Raw genomic sequence first — 10,506 nt, forward strand, 5'->3', positions numbered from 1 at the left:
GCTCATATTAAACAAGTTTTAATATTTATTCCAGAAAATTATTTTAAAAAAGCAAAAGCAAGTATGTACTTGAAAGTTTTAAAAATTAAAAAGAAAATAAATTTAAAAAAAATGAACTGACTAATAGGTGTTACATTTTTATTTTTTGCTGAGCGATACATTTTTTATTTACCAAAAGGAACACCATATTTAGAGTTATTAATTACAGACATCCGTTTTAAAACGGTTTCTTGCCTATTAATTTATGGTGAAAACCATTTAACCATTTAATGTAAGTTTTGAAAATCAAAAACATAATATCAAAAACCGCCAAGAAAATAAAAACTACTAACGAAATTGGGAGAAATTGTTGGACAAAGTCTTGGTAATTCACATTTTTAAATGGGAAAAAATCACACAAACGCACTTGAAGGAGTGAAATTTTGAAAAATTCAATAACATAATGAAAAAAAAATGTTTTTAGTATTAATAAGACATTTTCACTTTTAACTGGGCCATGCATTTGTTTAGTTAACTAAAAGAACAGGATATTTTATTATTTATTATTTGAAGAAAAAGACGATTTCTTGCCAATCAATTTACAGAAAAATTTGAGTTTTCGAAATTGGATCTTGGGACATAAAAAAAACTAACAAGAACACAAACATTTAAAACACTTAAATTCCTTTATTAATGTAACCTACCAATTTTTGCTTTTGTTCAAGTGGATAAAATAATAAATTAATCAGTCTCTATTATAAAAGAAGAAAAACGCCAATTCGTTCACTAATTCCTTGACGAGGAACCCACAAACGATGATCTTTGGTCGGCAGGTTTAATGATTCTTATTTCAGACCCAGAATTTCCTCCAAATCTGTTCATGAAGTTTTGATCGTTATTTTGTCCCATCTGACCATCTCTCGTTCTTTCAACGTTGATATCTGGATGTCTGTGCTTTTCAATATGTCCCGAATTTAACAACCAAAACGGTCTGTTCCCTCTGGGCCACTGATTCAACCGATTTACCAAATCGATGTCGCCACGGGCGTCCGTTGGAAGTTTGGGTGTAGATGACTCATCCCCGCCCAGTCTATTATTCAACGGGACATTTTCTGTGGTTTCGGAAGAATCCCGGAATCGATTAGCCAGTTCTGGGTAACCTTTAACACTCGTTCCAGCGTACGTCGGTCTCTGGGCATCGGTGAAAGCGAATACCAAACCGAACACAATTAAAATTTTCTGAAAACCAAAACAAGCGGATTTAATTATTATAAACTTTGACCTAAGGATCCGGCTAGCTTATCGTTCATAAATACCAATTAGACGGTAAAAACCGTCTACGCCACAGATTTAATGAGTGATATCGCAGTGCATGTGAAATTTATTGAAATTCCGATTTTTGCAGTGAAATTTGCGGTTCATTTAAATGAACAGAAAATTTGGAAAGTTAATTTGTATTTTTCAACTTGCGAAAAAAATAGTAATAATGATATTCGCAGCATATAAAAATAATCACCATTACCTACCATTGTTTTGAGCGATTGCAACAAAGCACTAACTATTCGATAACAAACAATTCAGTTGTTGTTCGATAGGCAAACCGCAGACAAATGAAACGACCGCAACCGACGGAGTAGTTGAAATAAACCCCGATAAATTTATAACTGGAAGAGGAGTGGGTTTTTACCAGGAAAAACCAAGCTTCTTGTTGTGTTCTTTTTTATTTAACCCAGAACTGAAACCGCAACGACTATAGAGTCCTGTATTTTTCAACTTGTTTTACATAAATTCTCTCTGTCAAATTGTTTTAGGTATGATTTTATCCTCCCCAAATACATTTGAACATAATAAATTCACAGTTAAATTTCCGGTTCCAATTTATTGGTTTTTATAAATTTGCGTAGGAAATATTTATTGCAATATAACGTTTTTAGTCAACTAGTCACTTTTTTATTTAACCCAGAACTGAAACCGCAACGATTATAGAGTCCTGTATTTTTCAACTTGTTATACATAAATTCTCTTTGTCGAGCTGTTTTAGGTATGATTTTATCCTCCCCAAATATTAAATTTAAATTTAAATAAAAATTTTTATAATAAATTCACAGTTAAATTTCCGTTTTTAATTTGTTGGTTTTGTATTGTAATATAACCTTTCTAGTCAACTAAATAAAAACTAACTGCAATGGCAATGGCAATACAAAATCTCGGTTGCGGATACAAATAACATCAGACACCCGCTTGCATTAAAGCCTGCAATTTTAAGCCGAAACTTAAAAATAATTTGAATTCATATAATTACAATTAAATCAATTAAACTGCGTAAACTACTAAGTGCATTAAAATATGTAAGTTTGCTCACATTTTACACTTACAAGAGAGAGATAAAATAAATAGATGGAGAGAGAGAAGTGACTGAATCTTGATCATAACGTAGGTCATCTCAGTTAATTAATGATTAAATTGTGTTGATAAAAGCGTACATAATTATCTGCGTGGCGGACTTTACTATGGTCGCTGGGTCGTGGACACGAAATGCTTTTTCTTTGGGAACAGTCTGCTTGATATCTGAATACTGCAACACGCAAAATCAAACATATTGCGCATCCTCAGTTACTTCTTGTGATGAGAAACTCTAATTTTATTTTTATTCTAAATATTTGAGCTTAGTTGTTTGGTGATTGATTGTCTAGCGATAGATAAAATCTATTCTGCACATAAAAAAATTGAAAAGCGTCGGAAAAAATCACTGTATGTTTCTTTGGATTATTTAGCTCAAGGACTTTTAACAAAAAAGGCAAGTGCAGACTAGTTGACTTCCTGTAATTACTTACTTAAATTTAAAGATCTACTATGTATGCAACTATCTACAACATATTCCAATGAGCGTTTTGTTTTGCAGATGAGCAGAACTAAGCTCTTTTTAGGAGGCATCGCACCTAATACGAGAGAAAAAGATGTAGAATGGTTTTTTAGGAAGTACGGAAAGTTACGAAAAATAAACCTTAAAAATGGTTTTGCTTTTGTAGTAAGTTTTTATGAAACGGGCAATAAATATACTCTGCATCTTTGTTAATTTTTAAGGAATTTGGAGATAAAAAGGATGCAGATGACGCCATTTATGAAATGAATGGTAAAGAATTGTTAGGAGAAAGGTAAGCTAGGGGGCTTATCTTAACAACTGAATGCATACTCTTGTTTGTCAGAATATCAGTGGAAAGAGCTAGGGGTGGGCGTTCCAGAAGTACTGATCCTTATAGAAGAAGTAGTTTGAGCAGATATGCAAAAAGAGGGGTTGGTAAAAGATCCAGGTGAGATAATCACCATAATACTCAAAAAGTCCATCATTTTAATTAGTACCTATAGTTTACTATTTATATGTTGATTATATTAGATATGCTCCACTACAGAGAACACATTATCGTCTTGTGGTTGGAAACTTATCCAGCAAGGTGAATTGGCAAGTAAGTTCAAATGGCATTGGTAACATGTTTCGCAAGCCAACAAACTTAGACCCGTTAGATTAAGCTGAGCACCAGGGGTTCTAAAATGGTCATTTTGGGGCGTCAGATGTACTAGTCCAGTTTCCTGTTTACTTGATATCAACCACAATTTGAGCCGTACTTTCTTTGGGAGGTTCTTAAACTAACAGAGCTCAAACAGTGGTTTTTTTCTTGTGGGTCGTTCTCATTTCTAAGGAAGGTCAGACGTCAATTGCTCTTAGCGTCATCCAGGTAAATGTTGACTACAATGCAGAATAGCAGTTACAAAACTCGGATAAGTTTATTTAATTTAAATTTTGTGGATTTACATTCTAGTTCAATTTGATTTTTAAGTTAAATTTGTTTATAAAATAATTATTATTGAATGAGAATTGCTAAAAAGGAAGGGATAAATGTTCTAAATTACGTTTGTTTATAGGGGTTGAAAGATTACATGCGCCAAGCTGGTGAAGTCACTTTTGCTGACGCTCACAAGCAGAGAAGAAATGAGGGGTGGGTATTTGGCATTATTATGGTCAACTTGCTACTTATTTTTTATTTGTTCAGTATTGTGGAGTTTGCTTCTCACAAGGGAATGGACACTGCCATCAGCCGTTTAAATCACAGCGAATTGGAAGGTCGTAAAATAAGACTAAGTCGAGACCGCGGAGGTCGAAGAGCTTCATCCTCGTCCTCAAGTTCAAAATCTCGGTCCAGATCAAGGTGAATATGTAAAAATAGCATTTTGATGAATTATTAAACAGATTTTGATGACTAGAAAAAGAAGCTCCAGTAATTCAAGGAACAGTTCTGTTGCTGAAGAGAAAATCGGAAGTGAAAAATCGCGATTGCCATCTTAAGCCAAATTATGTTTTAATTATATTGTTTAATTGTTTATTATATCAGTATATAGATACATAAATATATAAAATTATTGGGTGTCATGTGTTGATATAGTGTTGACTTTACCTGAATAGACTATTAACAAAAAATATTTTTTCATTCAATACAAAAATAATAATGAATAAAAATATTAGCATGACTGGAGGACATCCTGCATCTTTAAATGAAAAATAGCCCCTCGCGAATATTCAAAAAGGTACACGTTTTATTTAAAAAAAATCTGTTTCTTGCTGCACATTTTATTCATTTATAGGAATGAATTGACACAGTAGTCGGGCGAAAAGCTCTGTATTTACACTATATTTTCTATTTACAAAATGTTTTTAAAAATGCTTATATACAAAAATAAATATTACTTAAAACAATGTTCATGATGGTTATGAAATGGAAGTTTTGAGTCTTAACCGCCATCTTGCTTGTTCTTATACAACCAATAACTGTACATCAAAGATCAAATATCTGGAGGAGGCTTGGTACTACCATTTCCCGCGGTTATGATTGGGGATGAGCTTCGGTCTCGTTCCTGGTCTTCCAGAAATCGATCCATGAAGTCAGTTAAGCCGGGATGTAGGCTGTATTTTTTCTTTTCAAGTCTCACTTTATTGGCGAAAATATCATGGCGTTCGGATTTTTTCCACAAGTAATAAAATTGGACTAGTTCTCCTACCGAACGGGTACGAACCTTGAATAATTTAAATTTAAACTGACAAAGGTCAGTTCTCACCTGTTCAAAGTATGATAATAGGAAGGATGTGATTTAGGTAGGTAAACATCAAGGGGTAAATATCTGAACCAAATTTTGATTTAGAACACATCTTAAAATAAAAAAATTATAAATGTTTAATAATAAGTAATTCCAACGTTTTCGTGTAGAATGGTTTTTTGCGTCAATTCAAAACGACAACAAACGGACTAACGCGCAAGCGCAATGCGTAAACAGCTGATCCAAATGCTCCGTAAATCACTGTAACCGAAAATTAATAAATCGTCGTTATTGCTTCGGGATGTGCACCATAAATTACCAGATATTTACCCGACATGAACATGTTAAGCTATTGCACTACACACCACCATAAATGAAAAAGCACCTGTTGCACGTTTACTTTTTATTTATAAATTTTTTTTACAAATATAATACTGTTATCATAATCATCTGCCCAGGCAAATAATGTAAGATTCATGTAACAAATAACTATAACGATAATTTCCGGTCAAAACTGCTATTTGCAGCCTATGTATAACTGAAATTTTATAATGGCTACTGGGGATTGATGTTTATGACAATGTTAGGTCCAAGGTCCAAACCAACAGTTATTCATTGCCCTCAATGCAGTGTCATCAATTTTTCAAATTATATTGAAAAGGGTGTAAATAATTCGAATGAATTAGAAGGCAAGAAGCAGTAATCAAGCTGACCCTCATATGACAATAAATTAGATATTTTCCAATCTTGGAAATAACATGACATTTCCAAATAAATAAACTCAATACAAAAATAACGAAACACAAACATGTAACATGAAAACCGATCCTATTCTAATCATTTACCTTATTTTGTTGAATTAAGTGAAAATTTTTGCCAAAGGACCGCACACCTGCTTCAAAATTGCGACACTCCTCTTCTGACCACAATGATTCATTGACTGAGTCGGTACTGCTTGTGGGTAATGTCATACGAAGCCTTCTAAGGGCTTCTTTAGCATTATGACCACATTGTTGCAGCATATATAGAGCTTGTTCATCATCTCTAAGGTGAGTGCCGCTCGGTAATGGAGGTTTTGTTATTAGATGAGCTTTTTTCAAATAGTCTTCAGTGTCACCTAGGGCTATTTTACTAGGATCCCAAACTAGTTTGTCATCATTTTCATATGGTAATACATCATCATAATGGTGTAAACCCTCTGGAATTTGTGCTTGATAATCACTGCCAACCATTATAGTCTACAATCATTTTAAATAATAAAGCTAAGTAATAAAAAATTTCACATTACCTTTTTCATTTTACGAACTTCGTCTTCATCTGGACTATAATCATAATCATCATCTTCTTCTTCACTAATTCGTGAGACAGCTACAAAAAGTAAGGAGTAGGGAAAGAACAGTACTGTGCTAAATGCGATTTACATCTTAGGAGCCTAGATGAGGCTTCGTTGTCATTGTCAACAATAGGCTCATATAAAGCACTAAGTTTTGACTGTTGCTCTGGAGGCAATGGTTCACTCTCTTCATCTTCCATCAGCTCAGATGAATTCTGACCAGTCTCCTCCTCTTCATCTGATGATCCTTCCTTCTCTTTAGTACTATATCCATATAATGCTAGCAACTCTTCCAAAGGCATATTCCCCTCCTTTGAAAAACAAATTATATCTTTGGAAGTAGAAAATAAAAGAACAAACCTTCTGCAAATCTGAAAGCTCTACCGAAGGATCATTTGATTCTCCGGCAGCTAAAGCTTCTTCTTCATCTAAAGTTCGTTCATCGTCAAAGTCATTTACGAGCATATCAATTGAAGGGTCAAACAATTTGTCTTTTGTGGGGGAGTCACTGTCTTTGCCCTTTTGATTCATAATTGATTGTTCCATTGCAACTTATCATTACAACTTGACCCTTAAAGAAAACTCAATTTAATATTACCGCTAATATTTAATATAAGAACAATTATTTTAATATCACAACAAAATTAGGTTAGATTCTCTATCAAACTAAGCGCGCAATTTTGACAAATTTTTAACGACTTGAATTTCTAAATTTTTTTGTTGTTTGAAAATGTAATACGTTTAAACTCACCACAATTTCAGAAAATTGTATCAATTCTCTCGAATACACCACAATTAAAATTTTTCAACACAATACAACAAAACATCAAATATAAATCCACAGTATAAACGTACACAAATATATACCGTGAAAAAATGGGAGAGATCGATACCATAGATGGTAGGTATTGGTATGTTTTCATACCATGGAAAAAAAAGGTAATGCTAGATAGAAATCGCTGAAATTGTTTAATTGTATTAATAATCTTTTTGATGTAATATATTTATGTTTGTTATATGTTGTATATCCCTAGGTTCGTAGAACTTAATTTCAAGAAAAAATAATTTAATATTTTAATTTTGTTAAAAATAAATTCATTTTAAAAATAAATAAAAAATAATTCAAAATACTTAAATAATTTTACGATTTTATTAACAAATTATTTTGGTTTTATTAATCTAGTACAGATTTGGGAGTTGCCAAAAATACAATGTATCAAAATAGCGCAATAACTAATGATTAACACTACATTGGTATTTATAATTCGTTTTTAAAAATGATGATATATAAATAAATTCTAACTATAAAAACTCTAAAATTCAGCTAAAAAAAAAAGATTTTGTAATCCGCTAGTATTCCAATTTAGATAAAATTGTGCTATGTATTCCAAGGAAGATCTAAACGACCTGAAATGTAAATCCATTAAATGAAAGGTTTAACCTTAAAACATAAAAACTAAAAAACAATTCGTGTAAAAATTTAAGCCGATATATGACATATATATTACAAGGTAATTGTAAAGTAGATTAATTGGTGGCTGTATAGGAAAGTAATTTAGGTTATTGCCAAAGTTAAGGCCAGCAATCATTCGATTTCACCCGAGCGATGAAATGTTTAAGGAACTAATATTATAAAATAAATGGATATAATAATATGGGTCTGACCCTTGACATTTTAAAAATTTTTGTGGATCTGCTCAATTTGCATATAAATCTACTGTGTACCAAACACCTGCGTGATTCGTTAAAATTTTGTTACGAAAAAATTTTTTATTGTTTTTTATTATTGAAAATGCTAAAATAAACATTCCGATTTGCATAAGCGGTGAGAGGCGGGCGATAATCATAGTAAAATTAAAAATTTGAGCATTGCATTAATGGCCAAGCTTTCCTCAAAATTTCCACAAAATAGATCACAATCATTATTATTTAGCAAATTCAAAATTTATATAGGCATCAGTGGCGTGCATACGGCTAATTGCACTGCGGGGTTCTTTATTTTATTTATTGTAGCATCAAATAAATGCATTATAGACAAAGTGACGAAGATCAAAATGTAATTAGTTTTAGTGCTATTTTACTTATTTATTAACAATTTATACAATGCATTCATAATTTTTCAAGTAGATGTACACCTGTCACCATGAATACCATATCTTACTTTTATTTCTCTTAAATGTTTGTAAAAAAACTCACATTTAAATAATACGCCGAAATAAGGTATCTCAAATCTTCCCAAACTAATTTGAAGATGATTTAATGTAGTACCAATGTGGTGGTATTTCCATATCCTGTAACCGCGTGAATCTCGAATTATAATTTGATTAAAATAAAAAAAAGAAATCCCAAAATTCCGAATTTTAATAAAAAAAACCCGAAAAATCTTAACCGTCTCCACACACCCAAACAGGTTTTCAATTTTGCTTCGTAATTATTGGCAGTTGCTTCCATATTTAATTCGCTGACCTTCATGGACAGACCGTTTGTCTTTCTGATAATCCTTCGACTACCGGTTACCACCTATAAAAGGTTACCAACCTTCCTAACTCCAATCAGTATCATACCAACGTGCTACGACCAAAAACCAAAAACAAAATCAAAGACAAAAATGAAATTGTCAGTGATCATCGCATTTACCTGCACAGTGTACTTAGTAGGGGCTGCTAGCGTATACAATCCAGAATTAGTACGAGAAAAAAGGGCACCCATTATAGGCGCTGCCTTGGGTGCTAGTGCGTTAGGCGTCGGGGCGCTGGGAGCCGGTGTACTGGGAGCTGGCGTGGTAGGAGCTGGACTAGTAGGAGCAGGAGCTGTCGGGGCTGCCGGACTAGGATTAGGACTAGCCAAAGGGGCGGTTATCGGCAAATCCCTGGCGTACGGACAGTAAGTATATATGTTTGTACAGTTTTATGTTTCTCTGTTGTCTTTAATAGTTGTTTAGCATTTTTACAATTCAAAACTCCTTTATAGCTAATATTTCTACAAATGAAATAGGAAACTTTACGCAAAGTCACCATTTTTTAAAATGCCACATACGGTCAAATTATAAAAATGTTTAATGTTACTTTTTGATCACACTGTATTTATTTATTTGTAAAATATCAACACAAATCTACCACTAATATAAATCCTCTTGTATAAGGAAATCAACATAAAAGTTGGAGAAGTCGATAGATATATTTCGACCTCTAAATGTCTCATGACTCTACAAAGTTCCGAGGTATTCAAAAATACCTTAATATACAGTGTCTCCCATTTAAAATAAGAAACTTCTTATTTGGTCACGAAAATACAAACAGCCTGTATATAAACACATAATATTTTAAAAGTAAGTAAAATAAAAGCGGCACTCCATACAATTATTAACTATAACCAAACTGGGAGCGATGACCACAGAAATGGTTTGTCGAATTTTTGAAAATAACCACAGAAAACATTGAATACCACACCATATGCATATTCGTATCTATCTAGTCGTTATTTTTCAATAACAACTTGTTTTAAATTCGCATTTATTGTCAATCCGTTTAAGTCATAATAAACTTATTTCTTCAAACTTCAAATGCGAAATTAACGTTTGCCATTTTTTTATAGCGGCGGATACGGCTATGGCGGATATGGAGGAGGTTACGGATATGGCGGTGGATACCACAGCGATGTTCACTACCACCATTACGAACCGGCAGTCCACGTCTACCATCATGACGATTACTATCACGGCTGGTGGTAAGTGCGAATAAAATCTTATTTCATAAAATGGTTAACCCTTTTCTTTCGGTTGCAGAAGTGCCAATCGGTCAGTGAGCCCGTACGCTTAATAAATTTTAAGTCACTAGTCGTTAATTACTTTTTGTTGAAAATTTTTAAATAAATCAGTATTTCGCTTCTACGAATATCTGTAGTTTTATTCCGACTAATTATTTCATGATCATCAACTCGATAATGAAGGCAATCAAAGATATAACAATACCACCGATGTATCCCATGAATACATTACTAAAACCTTGAAGCTTAAGTGGTTTATTTTGAGTGCTCCTCAAATTGCTATTAGCGTATTTCCATAGCATCGGTTTCGAGTTTGGAACCAATTGTTCGGGTTTGGTCAA

The 10,506-nt window shown here is 32.9% G+C and overlaps 3 protein-coding genes across 4 annotated transcripts; 2 read left to right on the top strand and 1 right to left on the bottom strand.

The window, feature by feature from the left end:
- Positions 1 to 2,347: 2,347 nt before the first annotated feature.
- On the top strand, positions 2,348 to 4,440 carry LOC132695693 (serine-arginine protein 55-like). Its single transcript, XM_060660111.1, has 8 exons — positions 2,348 to 2,776; positions 2,882 to 3,007; positions 3,064 to 3,134; positions 3,186 to 3,290; positions 3,374 to 3,443; positions 3,901 to 3,974; positions 4,029 to 4,184; positions 4,240 to 4,440. The coding sequence occupies exons 2-8, from the start codon at positions 2,882 to 2,884 to the stop codon at positions 4,319 to 4,321; spliced, it is 684 nt and encodes a 227-aa protein (XP_060516094.1). The 5' UTR covers positions 2,348 to 2,776; the 3' UTR covers positions 4,322 to 4,440.
- Positions 4,441 to 4,596: 156 nt separating this feature from the next.
- Positions 4,597 to 7,255, bottom strand: LOC132708605 (mesoderm induction early response protein 1). The gene is made up of 6 exons (XM_060681021.1): positions 7,152 to 7,255; positions 6,761 to 6,971; positions 6,489 to 6,711; positions 6,356 to 6,435; positions 5,913 to 6,305; positions 4,597 to 5,046 (listed from the first exon to the last, which is right to left on the bottom strand). Exons 2-6 carry the CDS (start codon positions 6,944 to 6,946, stop codon positions 4,816 to 4,818), a joined length of 1,113 nt encoding a protein of 370 aa, XP_060537004.1. The 5' UTR covers positions 6,947 to 6,971; positions 7,152 to 7,255; the 3' UTR covers positions 4,597 to 4,815.
- A 543-nt stretch (positions 7,256 to 7,798) lies between these two features.
- LOC132695708 (acanthoscurrin-1-like) lies at positions 7,799 to 10,284 on the top strand. Of its 2 annotated transcripts, XM_060660139.1 has the most exons (4): positions 7,799 to 7,911; positions 9,055 to 9,283; positions 9,995 to 10,126; positions 10,185 to 10,284. In XM_060660139.1, coding segments are annotated over exons 1-4 (381 nt in total). In that variant the 5' UTR covers positions 7,799 to 7,892; the 3' UTR covers positions 10,186 to 10,284. The 2 variants fall into 2 exon arrangements, with proteins under 2 accessions (XP_060516122.1, XP_060516121.1); XM_060660138.1 differs by lacking the exon at positions 7,799 to 7,911 and having other exon boundaries at positions 8,451 to 9,283.
- Positions 10,285 to 10,506: the final 222 nt, after the last annotated feature.

The sequence above is a fragment of the Cylas formicarius genome, unplaced genomic scaffold (assembly GCF_029955315.1).
Source record: "Cylas formicarius isolate icCylForm1 unplaced genomic scaffold, icCylForm1.1 PGA_scaffold_12__32_contigs__length_19106922, whole genome shotgun sequence".
Classification (NCBI taxonomy): domain Eukaryota; kingdom Metazoa; phylum Arthropoda; class Insecta; order Coleoptera; family Brentidae; genus Cylas; species Cylas formicarius.

Bases quoted from the DNA above. Each gene is read 5' to 3' on its own strand.
- LOC132695693 (XM_060660111.1), top strand. From the start codon at position 2,882: ATGAGCAGAACTAAGCTCTTTTTAGGAGGCATCGCACCTAATACGAGA. The intron at 3,008-3,063 runs GTAAGTTTTTAT...TTAATTTTTAAG, and splicing joins AAAATGGTTTTGCTTTTGTA to GAATTTGGAGATAAAAAGGA. The intron at 3,291-3,373 runs GTGAGATAATCA...TGATTATATTAG, and splicing joins GGGGTTGGTAAAAGATCCAG to ATATGCTCCACTACAGAGAA.
- LOC132708605 (XM_060681021.1), bottom strand. From the start codon at position 6,946: ATGGAACAATCAATTATGAATCAAAAGGGCAAAGACAGTGACTCCCCC. The intron at 6,436-6,488 runs GTAAATCGCATT...TACTTTTTGTAG, and splicing joins CTCATCTAGGCTCCTAAGAT to CTGTCTCACGAATTAGTGAA. The intron at 6,306-6,355 runs GTAATGTGAAAT...AAATGATTGTAG, and splicing joins AAGTTCGTAAAATGAAAAAG to ACTATAATGGTTGGCAGTGA.
- LOC132695708 (XM_060660138.1), top strand. From the start codon at position 8,871: ATGGACAGACCGTTTGTCTTTCTGATAATCCTTCGACTACCGGTTACC. The intron at 9,284-9,994 runs GTAAGTATATAT...ATTTTTTTATAG, and splicing joins AAATCCCTGGCGTACGGACA to CGGCGGATACGGCTATGGCG.